This window comes from Carassius gibelio, chromosome B3 (assembly GCF_023724105.1).
Source record: "Carassius gibelio isolate Cgi1373 ecotype wild population from Czech Republic chromosome B3, carGib1.2-hapl.c, whole genome shotgun sequence".
Classification (NCBI taxonomy): domain Eukaryota; kingdom Metazoa; phylum Chordata; class Actinopteri; order Cypriniformes; family Cyprinidae; genus Carassius; species Carassius gibelio.
In genome coordinates, this window is record NC_068398.1 from 5358363 (window position 1) to 5378737 (window position 20375).

The 20375-nt window shown below is 38.9% G+C and overlaps 3 protein-coding genes across 5 annotated transcripts; 1 reads left to right on the forward strand and 2 right to left on the reverse strand.

Moving 5' to 3' along the window:
- Positions 1 to 3308: 3308 nt before the first annotated feature.
- Positions 3309 to 11582, forward strand: LOC127952606 (phosphomannomutase 1). 3 transcript variants are annotated; one of them, XM_052551253.1, is made up of 9 exons: positions 3309 to 3419; positions 3578 to 3663; positions 4407 to 4524; positions 5448 to 5524; positions 5691 to 5782; positions 5873 to 5972; positions 6444 to 6519; positions 9124 to 9239; positions 9327 to 11582. In XM_052551253.1, the coding sequence occupies exons 2-9, from the start codon at positions 3580 to 3582 to the stop codon at positions 9447 to 9449; spliced, it is 786 nt and encodes a 261-aa protein (XP_052407213.1). In that variant the 5' UTR covers positions 3309 to 3419; positions 3578 to 3579; the 3' UTR covers positions 9450 to 11582. The 3 variants fall into 3 exon arrangements, with proteins under 3 accessions (XP_052407213.1, XP_052407212.1, XP_052407214.1); XM_052551254.1 differs by having other exon boundaries at positions 3404 to 3459; XM_052551252.1 differs by having other exon boundaries at positions 3365 to 3663.
- A 144-nt stretch (positions 11583 to 11726) lies between these two features.
- csdc2b (cold shock domain containing C2, RNA binding b) lies at positions 11727 to 16729 on the reverse strand. Its single transcript, XM_052551271.1, has 4 exons — positions 16505 to 16729; positions 14439 to 14673; positions 13548 to 13670; positions 11727 to 13278 (listed from the first exon to the last, which is right to left on the reverse strand). Exons 2-4 carry the CDS (start codon positions 14615 to 14617, stop codon positions 13116 to 13118), a joined length of 465 nt encoding a protein of 154 aa, XP_052407231.1. The 5' UTR covers positions 14618 to 14673; positions 16505 to 16729; the 3' UTR covers positions 11727 to 13115.
- Positions 16730 to 17242: 513 nt separating this feature from the next.
- On the reverse strand, positions 17243 to 20250 carry LOC127952608 (DNA-directed RNA polymerase III subunit RPC8). Its single transcript, XM_052551256.1, has 7 exons — positions 20086 to 20250; positions 19754 to 19946; positions 19489 to 19585; positions 19322 to 19408; positions 18067 to 18130; positions 17722 to 17953; positions 17243 to 17634 (listed from the first exon to the last, which is right to left on the reverse strand). The coding sequence occupies exons 1-7, from the start codon at positions 20145 to 20147 to the stop codon at positions 17584 to 17586; spliced, it is 786 nt and encodes a 261-aa protein (XP_052407216.1). The 5' UTR covers positions 20148 to 20250; the 3' UTR covers positions 17243 to 17583.
- Positions 20251 to 20375: the final 125 nt, after the last annotated feature.

The window sequence follows — 20375 nt, forward strand, 5'->3', positions numbered from 1 at the left end:
TTTCGCTCGCTTAACCTTTACGGTCCACTTAGAAACAATTTGTTTTGCTCAAAGAAGAACTGAACTGTTTTTCCTCCCATTTCATATTATTCCAGTCACAACAGTTTTGTGAGCGAACGCCAAAACACTGAAATAGCTTACAATCTTTCCTCTTTTATGAACAACACTTTTCCATCAATAGATTCAATCCCATTTAGAATTCAAGAGAAAATATTACACACAAATGCTTTGTTTGTTATTTAAAGCTCGTGTTAGTATCTGTGTAATACCGAGTATCGTTCAGCAGGTGGCGCTGTAAGTATAGTTACTACATCTCACTGTAGTTTCTCTATGTTAGTGAACCTCTTACCTGAAAATGCCCAGCAATATATGTGTGTGTGTGTGCAGGTGCGAAACCAAAACCAAAATCTTTTTTTTTTTTTTACTCTTTTTATGTACTATATACTTTAACTTTTTATTTACAGCGAAGACATTAAACCCAATTCTCTGAAATAAATTCTCAACAGCCTAAACCAGTTTGTCACATAAACGTTTTTTATTTAATTTTTTTGCAAAACCTTAAACAAGTCTGCAGGCAGTCTACAGGCCTTATGCACTCTTTTTTTTGCAAAACTCTAATCATTTCCACTCACTAAGACACAATTTGATCTGTGATGAACTTGTGATGCAAAACCCTGAACACAAGAAACTAAAAGTTAAGCACAACTGCAACACATCATTTACACGAAATAAATTAAATGCTCTTTAATGCATCTTATGGTTTGTCCTGTAAAGGACGCACACAGATTCCAGAAAACACACAAGTAAGAAGGGTAAAATTACTACAATACGGCCAAACCTATAAATGGCTCCTACAAAACCGGCTAATTGTATTTGGCATATCTCAAAACAATTATCAGCATTTATTAAAAATAGCCTTAATGAAATCAATATAATTAAATTAACATTAGAAGTAGAATTAATTAAATACTTATCTTTTTTTTTTATTGATACTGGAGAGAGTAGGGCATCATTCAGTATTCTCCAGTTATAAACATATCTTAGTTACAGGCTTCTCTAGGAGACTGGTTTGGGACTTCTACTTCACCATATAGCGCATGTAGTTCCTCAGTTAACCCTTATTGCTTATTTCACTATGACGATGAAGTCAAGACTCATATGTCTCACTTGGCCTCTTACAGATGAAGCGTCTGATGACTTGAATGCAAGAGTCAGTGTCAAGTGAATGACCAACTTCTAGATGTACAACTCTGGATGTCATACATCATACATGTGAACAATACTCCATAGAGTTTCAACACCCTTGTTAGTAAAAGGGGGTAAATCAGGAACAAACCTTTCTGGTGGTAGATCGGCCATCTTTTGATCTCCTGCTTTGGGTCTGTTTCGCCTGCATACAACACTGAGAACTTTGTCCCCCTTTGTGGCTAGAACTGCTGCATAGAAAATGTGATTTTCTTTAAGGGGGCCATTCTTTCCCATCAGAAAGATGACGTGTACTGCATTCCTTTCATTTTCGGGTCTCAGAACCATAAGCTAGCTTGCTAGCATCAGCTAAGTGATGAAGTTGCATACCTCTACATGGCTTTAAACACCTGGAAGGTTGTTATTTATCACTTAAAGACTGAGGTATCTCTTCATCCCATCTGACATTCTCTCTGCACAGGTCTTGTAATAGTAGCTTGGCAGGTAAGATGAAAGGAGCAAGGAACCCTAAAGGGTCCTAAATATAACTCACTTTAGACAGGATACCTCTTCTGGTATGTGCCTGTGGCTTATTAGTGACATCAAATGTGAAATTACCATCTTCCACGCACCACTGAACTCCTAGTGCTAATTCTACCTCATTAGCATGGCCAGACTGTGGGATGCTAGATAACTAGTTTAATTTATCTAGGTGGAAACATCCTCTTTCACAAGCAGCCGTTACTTCCTGGATATCCCTTCTTCTTCTGTGGGTACGGACATCAGACAGTCATCAACATAAAGGTTAGACAGGATTGTGTCAATTACTTTAGACCTGAAGTGTTGTCTATTGTCCTCATCAGTTCTTCTGAGAGCAAGCTTGCACGGCTGGAAGAGGATACAGATCTAAAACTGTGAACGATTGTACAGAAATCTAACAGAGTGAGACTTACATCATCTCCTGGCCACCACAGAAACCTCATGAAGCCAACATGTTCTTCTGCCATCTTTACATTGCTTCAGTGTCGCTCACTATGCCTAATGAAGTTTCATGAGCACTCCTGAGAGTCCATTCAAGAGGTCTGGGCCTTGGAGTAACTCAGTAAGAGAGTTGCTCCACAGTAAAAAACTACTCTTAACTTTTTTCTTCTTTAAGTGGGATACCCCATGATGGGGTATGTACCAAATGTTACCTTCTTTTACTTGCAGTTGTTCTCTAGGCACGCTTTCATCAAACCCTTTTATTAATAACTTCAGAAATAAAGTTGTGAAGAACAGGATCTCTTTTGAACTTTCTTTTTAGAACCTCTGGGCGATGTTCTGCGATTTCTTAATTGTTGGGCAATGATTAAGTCATGCAAATTGACCAGTGATATACTGTTGACATTGACTGTTATGCATGGATCGTCTCTTCCTCTGAATGGGCTGTTAACTACCCAAAATAATTTTCACAGCATATAGCCCATCTCCCTGGCTGTTGATTATTTCATAGGGTTCTAATCATTTAGAGGCAATAGTTCCACTTAACAGGCCAATATCTGCTTCTACGGTGGGAAAACAGGTAAAACTCCCTTTAAGTAAAGCAATTTGGATACTTCACCCTGGGTAGGGATGTTGACAGGGCATGGAGGTTTGTGTGTATACATCTGGAAAGGCCATGATGTTGTTCTCATATAATGCACTCACCTCCAAACCAGACACCACACTTAATTTGTGAACTTAATTTGCAGATTTGGATTTGTGTTGAAGGTTTTGAGAAAATTAGTTAGGGTATCAAGAAATGCGTTTTAGGTATTCAGAAAAACTGTATATGTTTATTTCTCTTTCTCTCTCTGTCTAAATGTATATAGGTTGATGTGAATGTTGACTGTTTCACTCTGCCCCTAGTACCAAAAAGCCCAACAACTCCCCTACCGTTCATTCCCTCATTACATTTATGCTAGCTGAAAATACCTTATTGATCTTGTATTGTTATTTCCCGGAATGCTGCCTCTGTTGTTGATGTTATTGTTATTCTCAGCTGTAATAAGTAGGTGAGAGTTATCTCCGAGTTTAACCCATGTTTAACCGTGCTCGTTACGCCCCCTTCAAGCACGTGACCAGACTCCGCGGATTTGATTGGCTGAGGCCAGGCCCCTCCCCAGGGCAGAGAGAAGCACATGTGTGGATTCATTCACACTCAGCAGTGATCATGTAGCCCGCAGTAAAGACTGTAATCATAGTAAACAACACTCGTCAGTATTCATGTCTTTATCTATCGGTTTCAAGACTAGAGTCTGTTTATATCCTTATGCATTAACTCATCTTAAATCATTTAGAGTCTGATTTGTATATATATATGTCTTTGATTTTTAATTTAATTTTATGTCTACTTCAACTGCTGGACAAGAAGAAATGGATAGAAAGTCTCGTGTAGCCGGAGGTCGAAATGTGTTGTGCTTGTTTGATGTGGACGGAACGCTGACACCCCCGAGAGAGGTACATTTATACTTTATTTAGAAACCTCTTTTATCCACAAGATAGCTTTGAGATAACATTACATGTAAGAGAAAATAAGCTTATGCATAAGAGTTAAAGGGTTATAAATGATGCGTCCTCTCTTCTCTGATGAGATTGACATCTTGATCCCATGTAGCAATGTTTCTTTCTGCAGCGCTGATGTGTGTGTGAAGCATGTCTCGTGAGTGAGTGTGTGTGTGTGTTATTAGTGTACGAGTGTGTGTTTGTATAATATGGAACACACGTTCTGCACGTAGCCTATACAGAAGCCAGTGTCCCATACAACGATGGTTAGGGGATGATTTGGGGAAATGTAACAGGCATGTGTTAACACACACACAGAAATACCGTTTTACAACGATAAAAGCCCACTCACACCAAGATGCGACAGCGATCAAGTTTTAAACCCGGAAAACGCCAAACGGTGCCGTTTGTATCACTATTACATCAATTCACAAAGGGAACATCATGTTGGTGTGGACGTGAACGGTAATGCATTAGTCTGTTTTAATCACTGACAGAGCTGCAAACATGATGTTTTATGAGACTAGACAATGTTACTCTTTAGCCAATCTAGACTATTGGACACAAGAATCCTCTGAAACCTGTTGAACAGATGGATGTCACTGTTCAATGGACTCATAAATCAGTTTGAGTGGCATTGAAGCCACAGGTCACATCAGAAACCCTTCAGTGATGTGATACTGTTTGTGTGTCTGCAGAAGATCGACCCTGAGCTGGATGATTTCTTCCAGGCCTTGAGAAAGAAGGTGAAGATCGGCGTGGTGGGCGGCTCAGATTATTCCAAAATCGCAGAACAGCTCGGAGAAGGAGATGAAGGTTAGAGGATGGACACTTCATCACAGAAGCCAGCAGCCGTCTCGAGGCATAGGATCATTAGTCAAGCATGTGTTTTGGATGTTGCATGAGATAATGCAGGAACTGGTTTGACTGGATCTCTGAGTCAACTCAAACATTGGCACAACAACCAATATCCAAAATTCCCCCAGAAGAAACCAGTTGATTAAATTTGAGACCAAGGATGAACGGTTGTGAAATCAACACCAGAAGATGTCACTACCACAGCTGACCAAAGTAAAAGATAGATAAAAGACAGATTTTTAAAACAGAAAAACAAGAGAGCAGAGACGTGAGATTACTAGGGTGTGAGAAACATCTCAGAAGTTATTGCTTTGAGGAAAAAGCATCTACAAAATGTAAAATGCAAATGTTAATTGGCAAGATTCGGTCTTAACTGTGGTTGTTAATTTCTGTTTCAACTCCATGCTTGACTTTTCTTTTATCGATCAGTTTCTAGTTTCATCCGTGTTTGATGATTATCAGTGTAGCATGTGGCATACTGGTATTGAATTGTGCAGATCTGATTAGATAAACCAAGAAATCATGATTGAATCAGACTGAGAACAGGACACTTTAGCACTGAATGCAACTGCATTCTCACTCGAACTAGATTAGAATCCAGATCTGATGTGTTGTTGCAATAATGACAGCTATTCATTGCCATAAATTATAAAGATATCCAGTCAAAAATAACAAAAACAAACAAACAGGTGTGATGTTGAATGAATCAGAAAGAGCAGTGAAGCTCTGAGTGTGTAAATGAGCTTGTTTACATCAGTAACTGTGTGTTGTGTAATACAGGTAAAGGTCACCAGGCTGATGATAAGCTGTTCACCAGAGCAGATGTGTTTCCAGCACTTTGATTGCGTCTCATTCTGTTGTTTTGTTCTTTCTCGCTGCAGTCATACACAAGTTTGACTACGTCTTTGCAGAAAATGGAACCGTACAATATAAAGACGGCAAACTCATCTCCAAACAGGTGATTGATTTTGTGTGTCTGTAGATCCTGAGGAAAAAAAAAAAGTCTTGCATGTTTCAAATATGATAGAAGTTCTTTAACGGTGCTGTTACCAAACTGGAATTCTTTTTAGAACTTTGATTGGAAGACTCTAAAGTGTCTTTAATGTTTTAAATCTCTTTCTCAGGCCATTCAGAATCATCTGGGCGAGGAGTTACTGCAGGATCTCATCAACTTCTGTCTCAGCTACATGGGGCTCATCAAACTACCCAAGAAACGGTAACAAACACCCCAGAGATGGTCGCCTGTAATGTTTTCACAATTCAGAAAACCACATTTAATAACTTAAACCAAATCTCTCTCTCTCAGAGGGACGTTCATTGAGTTTCGTAACGGCATGATCAACATCTCACCCATCGGACGCAGCTGCACGCTAGAAGAGCGGATCGAGTTCTCTGAAATCGACAAGGTACTCTGTTTACAAGAGCTTTAGTTTTCCCATAATGGGCCTTTTTTCCATGTTTCTCAGCAGTGGAAGATGTCATAACTTCAAGTGCAAGAGCAGTGAATGGGAGAGTACCACAAATATACCACAAATATACTGTTTGCATTCCCATAGCTCTAAATACAAAAGAAAAACTTTTTCATAACTTAAAGGAAGTGATAATGGCAATCAGAAGAGAAAACAATGTCAAATTTACCGTCCTTCCCATAGACGCAGCATTAGAAACACCCTCACATTAGCATTTCAAGAGCGATGAAACACAGTCAAACAATTTGCCAGTGAAATGTGTATTTACATCCAGAGTTAAGCAAGTTGGAGCGTTGTCATTGGACGATCTGTGTTCCTGAAGTGATGGTTTTCATTTAAAGCACTAATGAATCTAAACGCACATTAAAACCAACCCAAAACTTCAATGCAAACTGTCCTGTCCCGCAGAGAGAGAAGATACGAGAGAAGTTTGTGGCGGCTCTGCAGAAGGAGTTTGCTGGAAAAGGCCTGCGGTTTACCAGAGGTGAGCAGGAAATGACATCACCAGCTCTCTGATGATCTGAAGCAACTGATCTGTGCTGAAACTGAGCTGTTTTTACCTGCACAGCACATAAGACACACACACACACACGCACGCGCTATCTGGGTTAAAGGTGATTAGCGAGCGCTAACGGATGCACTGGTGTGTGTTGACAGACCAGTGACCTGTGAGAGAATTATTTACTCAACAACCTGTTTGCGTTTGATTCATATGTACACACACACACACACACACACACACACGCAGTCGTGTGTTAGCTTTGCCGTCTGGAGTCCATCTTCAGCAGTTTTGCCTGTAATGTGTAGCTCAGTTTCTCACAGCCTGGCTTTGTGTTTTTCTTTTCTGTGTGATGGACAGTCGGAGGGGGAGGGGCCAGGGGTGTGAGGCGATCAAGCCCTCTGATTGGCTGTTGCTTGAGCAACCATTGAGTCAGTGCAGGAATGCAGTCCAGTGGAGGGACACTGATGAGTGTCTGTGTGAGTTGAGGGTGTGTGGGACGATAATTAATTTTTAACGACTGATTTCAGCCTGCAGTGTTTCTTAATCTCTCTGAGGACAAACAGTCACACAGTTCACGTCTCTGAAGACGGAGCGTCTCACACACAAAAGGGGTCATTACTGTAAGAATGAGCTTCAGGGCTTGTAAACTCATTCAACTCTGTTTCACTGCTGAGCTGAGGCTTTAAAACCTCTGGAAGGGTTCATTCACTAAATGACAGATTGACCTTATAAAACCTCCTGTGTCCAAGGCCTCGAAATCAATCCTTTGCTGAAAAACCTGTTGCACATTATATATTGTCATCTGATTGATAGTTTTGACATTTTCTTTAGCTAGTAAAAGGTCTTTTAGTATAAATGTGCAAATATCCACCCTCAGCTTGTGGTTCCTGTGTCGTTTTGCTGTGAAAGCTTGTTGATTGATTGATTGATTGATTGATTGACTGATTTTTATAAGGCAAACGTAAGAATAATTATTGATACGTAAGATATTGATCGTAATATTTCCAGATGAACACTTACTGGACTAAAAAAACGTACTTTCTTAATCCAGACATAGTTTTTTTTTTTGTTGAAAAAATCAGTGTCAAATATGATCATCAAGGTTTTCACAGTTTTATAAAAGTTTTATAAAAGTATTAACTTCCCATTTTTAGCCTTTAAAATGTGTTGAAAAATGGAAGCAAAAGTGTCATTATATTAATTTAAACAATTATTATCAGTCATTTATTATGTTAATTAAATAACATATATTACTAACTTAATTGTTTAATTTTTTTACACTGTTCTCTTCTGGCCGATCCACTATGATTAAAGGCTGTGATTCATTGAATATGAACACTGCACATTTCAAAGTCTGCTGCTGGATGGTTTTTGTGCTGGTGTTACTGTTGAAACCGATATATTTCTTCAGTTCCAAAAGCACCACCTGCTGGCAGAGAATTAATTAGCATTTTTAATAAATGACAAATTTTTTAACATTTACATCTCTGTGTTTCCTGGGTTAATTTTCACATTGGTCTGAACAAAAACAGAAGACAAGCTTATTAAAAATGAACATTCATTCTCTGCCAGCAGGTGGTGCTTTTGGAACAATAGAAATATAGTAGTTTCCAAAATCAGCAGCACAAAACCAGATATTCAATGAAATTACAGCCTTTAATCATCACATTAAGCTGTATCATAATTCTTGTCTTCCCATCCCCAAATTTAAGACCTCCATAAATCATAAATAAGAATTTTTTTTTTTTTTTTCATTTTTGAGAATGCCATTGCTCTTCACTCACTGAGAGTTTAATCTGTCTGTAGCAACAGTTAACTGATGTAGCAAACCTTGGAGCTGTAGGACCCAAATGCTACTGAGCTGACCTTGATGTGTGCGTGATATAAATTTGATTTTGTTACAAAATAGAGTTTGGCATTTATGTCAAAAGGCTTCGCGGTCCAGATAGACGCATCTCACAGTCCGTATACTGTTATAAAGATCTTATTGATTTACAGTACAAGCATCAGAAATTCATCTCACTTTTTGCCACATAAATATAAGCATCTGCACCAAACTGCACAATTTTGCTCTTTTTGGGCCCTGTTTCTTTCCCCTGTATTCACACTATATTATACTATTTGAGCCATAAAAGCTTTATGGATCAAACATGATATTTATCAAAAACATATGGAATCTTTATTATTGTTGTATTTATTTATTTCTAAAGGTTCAAAAATGGTTCAATTTTAAAAACTTTAGCCTTATATAAGGCTTTACAGGGTTAACTATCAGAGAAGGAGCCTGCATTTATTTATTTAACCAATCAAAAGAACTGTGTACCTGTTATTAAATTACATGTTCCGGTTTGCTGGCCTCAGATTGGCTGGCATGTGTTAGGAAAGTGTTATAATGTATGGGATGAGAGCAGGTAGAGGTTTCAAACATCTTTCACTACACCTCTACTGAACACTATCTCCAAACCTTTGACTTGGAAAAACACTACAGCCATAAAACTTGATGCTCAAGGTTACACCAGTGGTAAATGAATCGAACTGTCTTTTCATAAATGTCCTCTTAATTGAGGGTTTTCTCATTGTCTGCAGGGGGTTTGATCAGTTTCGACATCTTCCCAGAGGGCTGGGACAAACGCCTCTGTCTGGAAGTCCTGGAGCAGGAAGGACTGGACGCCATCTACTTTTTCGGCAATGAAACTTCATTGGTACGTGATTGAATGTCTCTGTACATATATATATATAATGTTAATGTGTTTATGCCTATTTATTAATCATATGTGTTGACTGTTTAGGGTGGAAATGACTACGAGATCTTTGAAGACCCTCGTACCATCGGCTTCACCGTCTGCTCCCCTGAAGACACGGCGCGGCTCTGCAGAGAGATGTTCTTTAACGCTCCACCCAACGAGGCGTGAAAGTGTGCGTCTGTGTGCACCTGCACGTACACAGACCGCCTGTGTGCAGCACTACTGCGCCCGCTGCTGGACACTGTGGGTAACACAGTCTGACAACCATCAGACACCCAGACAGAGCCAAACCACTGCTGATCCACAGACTACAGGGACTGTATATACATATCACTGACACAGCCTCATCAGTGTGTTCATAGTTTTATAAACATTTTAATGGTTTCAAATCTAAAGATTTACCCTCTTTTTATAATAAAAGCTGTTGTCCTGTAGCCACGTTCACACTGCAACATTTCCGGAGTGACCGATATATATAAAATAATGACTGATTCACAGGGAACAGGACTCACTCCAGAAATGTTGATGGTTGACACAGTGCAGGGTTTGACGGCTCAAAACTGTGAACTTAAAACATGGAAGCCAGCCATATTTAACTCTGCTTTTTTTTAACCAAAGTAACATTAGCAATCAGTTTTTAGTAAGTGTTGTGTGTTTGTTTACCTAGTGTGCTCCTTCACATAACGGTGCTAATTTAGTTAAATTAATTAAATGATTACATTTTTAAAAGGAATTAGGGGAATAATAGAAATATTGTACAATTTATGGTAAAATCATGCATTTTAAATGTTTTACTTTAAAATATTCCCACATCCAACCTTAATATGCTAAATGCGGCTCATTAAATATTGTCTCGCCGAATTGACAATTACAAACATTACAGGAATCACATAGACTATATGATATCTTTACAGTCCAAAGTGTGACACAAAGTTGAGTAGTTTGCATGCCAGGATATTAATGTTGGTCATTAAGCTTTTCTGTCACACAAGAGCTGTTGGATATTAAATGTTTAGCTATAACCTACATCTTACCTCACATTCTTCAACCATTAAAACTTAAGCGTAGCACTGGAATTTCCGCTCAGCTTCTTTAAACCGCAAACGTTGCCTCCTTTTATTTGATTGGCCATCTCAAATATTTCACATTGATGAGAACCTTTATAGGCAGAAACAAATGAAACCTGTCATAAACAGAGCAATAAAGTGCAGGTGAGCAGCATCAAGAATATCAGAAACTAAAAGACAAATCTGGCCATATCTGATTCTTAATCAGTTCTGCAGAGGTTACGGCCTTGTTTGGTGAAATAGCTTATTGAAGTATGTATTTTTTAGAGTGTTTGCTCATCTGCACATCTATGACGTTTCCTTTCAGATGTCTGTAAGATGTCTTTAAGATGTTTATGATTTAGAATGCATGTAAAACTGAGATCTTAAAAATGTCTGTCAGATGTTTATAAACAGCAGATGTTTTCCAGACCAAGCGATCTTTAACAGTGAGGATCAAAAGAGCGGTCGCTTCCATGTTGAGTTCAAGTTTTGTTCTACTTCTTTGATCTTATTTACTGTTGCAGGTGATTTGAGATGTGAGATGTCTGTGTTTAATTGAATGTGGATTGTTCATCCCCGTCTGTACTCTTGGACTGGACTCCGAGATATTTACAAGATTATGACAGCTCTGCATATTTAAGTATTTGTTGTATAGTATATAGTGTAGAGGATATGAGATTGCCGGAAATGATAAAACCTCATCAGATTTGACACCGTGTTGAAATATTAGTTGATTGATATGTGGAATCGCTCTCTTTTACGTGATATTTATGTGTGAATCATTCCAGCCAGAGTCGGCGTCGGTGCTGAAACACTCCTGAAAACACGGCGCTGATCTCACAGATTTCCAGGGCATTGTGAGACGTTTAACTGGATCTCAAGTATTTCTAATTCAGAATCAATAGTCCGATTGATCTCATGCTATGAATGTTGCTTTATATCTGATTGCATAAATGCACTTTAACTTGAATTGATTCATATCCAAAAATTACACAGCTGATGTAAACCGTGCCATATTAAAGAAAGTATGTGAACTTAAATTTAAGCAAACTCATTCATTAAGTGTGTTTTTTTTTCTGTTACTCTTAAAAGAAAGTAAAGTTGTATCACTTCACTCACAAACTGAAACAGGAATGTTATTTTCATGGTTCGAAATTTGAAAGAAAAAAAATCAGTGTAAAATGCAAATGCTGATATGCCTTGTGATGAATGTGTCTGTTTATTTTAAATACACGTTTTTTTCTTAATGAATTGTACTAGAGTCTGGTCTGTTTATCAATGCTTAAGGTGTATTTTGTGTATGTGCAGGTGCTATAACAAATGCAATACTGCCATGCAAACATTAGCCTACTTTTATGATTAATAACAGGCTTTGCAGTAAGATAGACTAGATGTGTACATCATGAATTAATTTTATTAGTACTGCAAAGTGCACACGGTGATGATGTTGACCACAGTGATCTGAGCTCTAGAAAGTGCTGAAAATAAAAATAAAAAACATTTAAAAACAAACATCAGTTGAAGCCCAAGTGAGATTCAGAAGCATAGAAATCTGATGACAAACTGAAGAACATGCTACTGATCACGTGACCAAACCAACAACACAACCGTTCTTCACGTGACTGGATCTCTGATCACACAATGAACAACACATACAGCAAAAACAACACGAGATCTTTAGCGTCACTAGTACTACTGCTGTTTAAATGCATTTACTAGCCGACTGTTATTCTTCAGCTGTCTACAAAATGCTGCTTTTTGCCCTGAAAAGCTCCCGAGAAAGAGTTCTGGGAGAAGAAGTCAGTTTGGCAGTTTATATTTGGGGTTTCAAGTGCAATATTAGTCCATGATGCATCAGTTCCAGCATAAATCACAGAACCTGCCAAGATCACGTCTGAGTCTTACTTCACCCTGAACTCTGATGGAAAAGATTTCGTTTAATGAAAATTAAGGTTGACTTTAGGACATTAAGATTTTTATTTTTTTTGCATTGTGGCTTCTATGAGAATAAAGCATCTACCTTCAAAAATGTTCATTACTTTTTTAGACAAAACACTGAATGCTGCACTGTTTTTTTTTTTAATCAACATTTTTAAACATTTTTATTCTCAGTTTTGATTCCCATGATTTTTAAATTCAAATCTGTAAAGTGCATGAATACATCTAACTGCATTGAGCCAGTACAACTAATTCAATCATGATATTTAATGTTTTACAGTTTAACTAAGATTTTTTTTCCCTGCAGTGTTATTAATTTTGGGGGAAATGTGTTTAATTGTCCTGATAATTTTATGGAGGACATCATTTAATTTTTCCATTTTGATTTTGGGGTGAATATAACTGTGAATATGTTATGATCTGGACAGGTTTTTGTGAGATTCACTCCTATTACCATATTACCATCCATTTAACATTAATGCATAAAAAAAATAACAGCCACAAGTGTAGCGTGTGCCTCCGAAACAATGCGTTTGATTCTTTCCCAGTCCAGTTTGAGGATGTTCAACCATGATTTCACAGTTCCTCACACCACCAGACGACTCGTCGAAGCACAAACAAGCTCTACGCAAACTTCTGTTACGAATGTGACGTATATTCAGAGACGTTTCAAACCACATGGACGTGTGAAATAAATACTTGCGCAGAGTCTGTTTCAGGTCTGATGTTCCCGTAACGTTGCTCGTTCTGCTGAACTCAACATTCTCTGCCTCCCTCTACTTTCAAAAGCCTTCCCATGATGCTCTTCTGCCCCCCTCGCCCCCTGCAGTCCTGCTCCGACTGGATCCTAGGAGCTGATGATCTGGCCCGACCAGGTCTCGTGTTTGGTTCCTGGTTTGAGGTGCGTGATGATCACCTCCACGGCCTGGACCTTCAGGTTCTTGGGTGGGACTGGACAGACCTTGTATGTGACCTCGTCTCCCTCCACAGGGACGTACTCTCCTTCAATACTGCCAGAGAGAGAGAGAGGGAGGAGGGTTTACACCAACACAAGACTCAGATTAGAGATATGAAGCTGCTGCATCTGACAACATCTGACTGTGATTCTTCATCAGAACACAAACCTCACATTATCTTCAACAGCACAGCTAGTTCAAATATCAGATTGTTATGTAGGGTTGTTTTTATTATTATCTTTCCTTCTATTTTTCCTCTTGGTGTTGAAGTGTGAGGTGAACCTGATTCTGATGACAGTGAAAGCAGAAGATCTCTGACTCACTCTGAGATGTGTACAAAGATGTCCTCTCCACCGTGAGCTGGTCTGATGTAGCCGTGACCCTTCGACCGCGAGAAGTTTTTACACACGCCCTTAAAGACGGGACCTGCGTTTGCACGGACAGTCCTGCAGACAGACACACAGAGACCAGATTCACACAGATTCACTTGAATGCTTCAGAATAGCTAGTTCCTGTCAGTTCCACTAACGGGAAACACTTTAGAACTTTGGCAAGTTTCTCTCAGTAACGAACAAACGTATTCCAGTAACAGTAACAGAACATCTGTTCTGAAGGACCTGGGCTTTAATATCAAAACGTTAAAGATCATTTATACAATGTTCATCTAACAGTTTATTTTAACATTTTAGATTTTAAGTTACTTGTTTCAGATGGCTCAGAGAATATTCAAGAGCCACGTCATGTTTGCAAAATGCTAAAGTTGAACATTAACGTTTAATCTAACATACACATACTTGTTTAAACCTTTAAAAACTTAATGTTTTGAATGTTGTAAAAACATTCAGAAATAACATTTGTATAACCTAAATAGTTAAAAGGTTTTTAAACATATTTGTTCTCTGGAGGGTGTGGCGCTTGCAACACAAGGTCGTGGTTTAGATCCCCAGATAACATACTTCTGAAAGCATCCAATGCATGACTGTAAGTTTAAATGTGCAGTCACATAAAGAAATCTGTGGTGTGTTATCAATAGTGAACCCATTGCGAAATCTGTGTAGGGGGATCTTTCACCCTTTCTCCCAGCTAACAAGTTTTGGTTCTTTCTTTCTTGACGAAAATAGAACGTTCCCTTTAGGTACCGTTAGGGGAACATTCGGGGAACCTAAAGGGAACGTTCTATTTACGTCCCAAGAAGGTTCCCAGAACATACTTACGCGGAGTAAGTGCGCGTGCGCTTGGTGGGCAGGGGACTCGGTAACTCCCCGGGCTGCAGTGCGGCTCGTTCCCAAACACGGCTGCCTTCTCTCAGGAACGGGAACGACAGGGACAGCGGGGCCGAGCGCGGGGATCGCAGAGACGGGTCCGCCGCGGGCGACAGCTCCGGTTCCGCCATGCTCACTGTGTCGGTTTGCTCTCTGAGCTCCGGATGCTCGCGGAAGACGAGGTTACCTGTGGGAGAAACAATAAACTCCCATCACATCCAGCGCGTTATTAGTGCCAGCTGCAGCTCCCTCTGACGCACGCTGTGCGGTGTGTTTATTGACGAATGCTCCGTGCACGCACTTTGATCTGTTTTTATTTGCAGTGGCACAGATTGTGCAGTGAGGAGCGACGTGCAGTAAAGCAGCTTCTGCACTGGCATTAGTCTGTGCTTCACAAAGCCTCTGTGTAGCCTATGTGTGTGTGTTAGTTTGTGTGAGTTTACATTCAAGACGGTTTGCGCCCGGGGCGCGAGTGCTGCGTGCCCGGTTCCTCGCGCACAAAAGCCCGTATTGTGTTCAGAGAAGCCTTCCAGAACACAAGGAGCCGTTCTGCGATCAGACTGAACTGTACTTCTCTTGTAGGCCTGCTGGCCGTCAGATGAATATTTCATTAAAAGGATAGCGCACAAACCTATTTATGTGCAACTGATGTGTATTGTGTATAACACTGATGAAAACAACAACAACAGAAACCATCACAATTTGTAAAAATATATATTCCAGACTTTTCAAGGGCCCTCTCTTCTTTTGGGGCCCTGGTAATCAGTACTGGTTTTACCCCCAGTCCGACGCCCCTGAAAATTGGACTTGTATTGGTATAATGGGAAGTGTAAGAGACTCTCTGGGACTCTACTGTCGCCTTCTATTGGTGGCTTGTTAAAACCACTAAATCCTAATGGAATATAGCCAAAAAAACAACAACAACAACAACAACAAAACACTATGAAATACCTTTTTGATGGTTTTAATGACTAAAGGTTTATGGTTTTGTTTTTAATTGTATTTGTAGCCTAGTAGAAACCAATATAATTTATGTGGTGGGTTCTATTTGTACTATTATTATTGTTGTTGTTATTTATTTATTTATTTTTTTGCAGCCTTGCCTAAGATAATGTCCCACAATGCAATTCTTAGTTGACCTTATGCTGCAGCTACAAACAAACCGAGATTAAACAGGTTATCAGATGTTTTTTTAATAATTTCTTTTTTTGAGTTTATAAAGTTGGATTGAAGTTGCAAACTTCATTCTGACCTAACAGTATGCTACATCAGGTGTCAGATGTATTTTAGGTTGATAGTCTCTGTAGGGTTCACGCGTTTGAAATGAATGTTGGACGCGAAATCTGGCCTCGTGACGTCGGAGCTGATGCTGGTTCTGCCATTATGAAATAACTTTGGCATCACCGCTTATGGAATAAAATTTCTCATATAATGACAGCACAAAAAATATATAGTAGATGTACGATATGATCTGCATTCAGTGATAGCATACATTTGACCAAAAGCGAACCAAAATGACAATGACGCAATCACGTACAAGAACAAGCGACAGTAAAGGTGTTTACACTTTTTCACACGATTGTTTTGACTCAAAAAAAAAAAAAAGAACCGCGGCAAAATGAATAGAACTGGCGCCGAACTCTTACACGTCAGGTTTGTGTTGAGGAACGCTTGATGGTTCGAAGATGCGGTTCCTTTGATCTCGCGCTCAGCAGCATCAGCCGCTTCCAGAATGTTCCTGACGCAATCTCCTCCGCTGACTTACTGGACAGCATCTCTCTAGAGGCGTCATCTGTGCCTTTATTTATACACAATCAACACTTATAATAAATGCAGTGTAGGAAGGCGCGCTAAGTTTTGAAAAACGAGCGGACATCAACAAAAGCGCGGTGCGACGGGATCACGCCTAATCATTTTAACATTGTTTTTAAGATTAAATATTCGCTTATTTATAGGACAGACATTACAAGTATAAAAAACTGAAATAACAAATAAATGGATCAAATGCAGAAACTTACAGCCGCTGTGTGGAGTTGACAGATGCTCCGGTCCTGTCGATCACCGTTATGTAACGTTAAGATGAAATACAGGCTAGGGTCTGGTTCATACAGACTATGGTGCAAACCCGCAGTGAGGAGCTCGTGTGCTGGAGGAGATCCCCGTAAGCACGCTTTTACCGGGAGAACCCACGCGCTTGTTCAATGTTCATGCATCACCGAATCCCGAAGATGACGCACTGAAGCCGTTCAGATGAGTCACTCCCATCACTAGACTGTCTCGTGTCGAGAGATTATGTAAACAGCAGTCAGCCTGCAATACATACAACCCCAGTAGTATCATCTATTAGAGACTATAGTAGTCAACACTTGAGTGGATCAAAACCTTTCATCAACGTTGTTCTCAGGACAACTCTGATGCGTTTTTTTGATTCACTTCAAATGAACATATATACATATACATTTATGTGAATGCAAATAATACTCTAATTATAACATGATGGTTATCATAAAAATGTGGGGACAGAAATTCTGTTATAAAACATGACAAAAGTTAACATATCAATACACATTATTTGAATGTTTAGGTGCAAAGCAAGTGTCCTTATTTGTTTACGATTATTTTGATTATTTATTATGATGGAGGGAAAAGTCCATAATTTAAAATAGAGACATTCTAAATAAAAAAAGGTTTAGCAGTCTTACATGTGTATATATATACTGTATATAATATAAATACAAAATACACAAAAAAAATCATAATATAAATTCTTTTCATTTATTTCATTTTAAAATGTCAAAAGTAGGAGAAAAAAAAACATATACAGTTTCAGATGAAAATATTCCATTCAGTGTCAGAAAAAGATTATTTGCTAAAAGATTTTATAGAATTTACCTATAAAGTATACTCCATAGGACACAGCAATACAACACAGCAATAGTCCCGTTTAAATCGTTATAAAGGCTGTTTTATTAAGCATCTCCTATTGGCCGGCACCAGCTGCTCACTGATTGGTCCACAGCTCTTCAGTTCTGTGTGTAAATTAGTCTTATGAGAAGTTTCAGCTGGTTTTTCATGCTTCATAACACAGATGAGACTGTTAACTGTTCCACCAGGACAGAAGACCCAGACCTGGTTCACTTACAGATCCCTGCAGAAGAAAACAAGAGATGTGAGTGAATCATCAGTGTGTGATACTGCACAGACAAATGGTGGATTGCATCTCTAATATCCTCACGATGAGTGTGTAGGGAGCTTCTTTCTGCTGCGCGCTGTCCTCCAATCCTGCAGGTGGCGCTGTGGGGGCTGCGCTCGGCCCTTCCTTCTCTGCGCTGGGACCCGAGGGCGACGTGTCGATGAAGACCTCGTCCACCACCCGGAAGCGGATCTCCTCGCCCTGGTCCATGTAGAGGTCGTGAGCGCCCTCGTCCGTCTCGTACTCCCACATCCACACCTGCTCCGCCTCATCGCTGTGCCAACCGTGAAGGAACAGAACATGCTGGGAACATGATGCTACAAATACACTGCTAGCTCAACAACAGTGTCATGTTAATGTGTTGGTAGGAGCGATGACTCAGGATACAATTTAGCCGGCTGCTGTAGCGACTCTGGCGGGATTATGATGTCATCGAAGAATCCGAGGCTCACTGTGGAATCGACACTCATGATGTCATTATTCAGCTCATAACAACTTGTGACAACATGCAGGCTTTTCCAATTAACTTCCATGTTCTAATTAAGATCATTCCAGAAGTTACAATACTCTTAAACTACTTGAATAAAGGCTTGACAATGAATTTAAACCATAATGATCTACATGTAAGCGTGTTATTTCACTATCACCCAGATACATATTTGGTATTATTTGAGTATTTTCTGGCTTCATGTTAATTTTAAATAGGTTCCTTGAAACTCTGTTTTACAATTTTTTTTGTATTTATTATTATTATTATTATATTTTGTATTTCTCTATATAGTTTTTATTTATTTTTAGTACATGTTAAAAAAAATACTAAAACAAAGTTAGCTAGCTAGAATATTTATTTTTTTAAATTCAGTCAACATTTGTTTCAAGTAACAAAATGTTTGTTTGTTTCTTAAGTTTTAGTTTATTTTTTCGTTTTTTTTGTGCATCAAGCTTAACTAAAATGTTAAATTTTGCCCTGTAAACTAGCTAAAATTAAAAAGTTAAATAAAAATTAAATTAACTAAAACATATATTATTATATTTGTGTTATATCCCTAAAACATATTTTATTTCAGTTAATGTAAATTTTATCTTTTTATTTTTAAATTATTTGTAGTTGTTTTAGTACTTAAACTAAAAGTGTTAAAAGTGTTGCCGTTTTATATTTTTATTTTTATTAATTATTTTATTCCAAGTAACGTGTTTTTTTTTAGTTAATTTTAAAATTATTTTAGTATTTCAACTAAAGCTACATGAAAACAAGAAATGGTGTCTCAGCAAACAGCTGAAATAAGTTTAAGTATATAATTATAATTTTAATTTCAGTAACATAATTAGTAACATACATTTTTAGGTTATTTTACTACTTAAATTACATTACATTTAGCAGATGCTTTTATCCAAAGCGACTTTCAAATGAGGACAGTGGTAGCAATGAAAAACAACAAAAGAGCAATGATATATAAGTGCTATAACAAGTCTCAGTTAGTTTTATATATATAAAAGATGAATTAAGGAACTAAATGAAAATGAGAAGTTGTGAAAATGTAGTTGAGAATATAAATTATTTCAGTTAACTTTTATTTTTAGTTCTGATGATTCCAGCAGTGATGAACACTAGAAGAGAAAAGCAGATTTTTCCCTCTCTTACCATGAACACCTTCAGCACTGCAGCCTCTGATCTTTCCCACCAGAATCTCGTCCAGGAACGGGTGGAAAACCACATACCGAAAATGCACTGAGGAGGAGGAGAGAGAGAATGAGAGTATGAGGAGAGGGTTTGCTGGACACAGAGAGAAGGCAGTGACGAACAGTCACCTTTAGTGTGGGACGCTCCATCTCCAGGAAAGATGTAGGAGTCCTCCAGTTTAGTGATGTCATACAGACACACACACAAACCCACATTATACACCACCTGCAGAGTTCACACCACACACTTACAGACACCACTGCTTTAGGTCAAATAAAGGCAGCCCTGGTCATCAGAAGAACATTTTGAGAATTTCATTCTGGTATTTCTGTCTACATACATGATTCTTACATGTAACTAATTCATGCTTTGTTTGGATGTCTCTCAGCTCACCTTGTTGGCGAGCTTCTTGTTGAGCTCCTCGGAGATCGCGTCGTTCAGCTGTCGGTGGAAACTCCACGGAGGAATCCGGACCGTGTCCACCATCTCCACCAGCACAAACATCCTCGACCAGACCCGAACCAGAACCCGAACCAGACCAGAACCAGACCAGAAGCGAGACAGAACTCTAAACGCTGTAACCACACTGAAACCGGACTATGAGATCTTACAGAGAGATCTTACAGATATATTACAGTACTGCGAGTAACTATGAACTTCTATTAGTTACTGGTTTATGAATCTGTCACTCTTAAATATGATGTTCCACAGCTTTGTCATATTACCAGCTTCCGCAGGCTGTGTTTCTGTGATGACAGATGATATCCAGCAGCTCCGGTTTATACATTTACACTACCAATAACCCAAAATCTGTCATTTGACTTGAGAGCACGGCATGACAACAGCCACACATGCGCCGATTTACGACACCGGCTGGCGCTTTACGGCACTGACGTCACGCGCCCGCATAACACCAGAGACGCCCAACGAAAAATACGTAAATCGCCTTAAAAGCACTTCATTTTTATATTAGCTTTATGTTTATGTTAGCTCTACAGATATTAAAAACTAATAT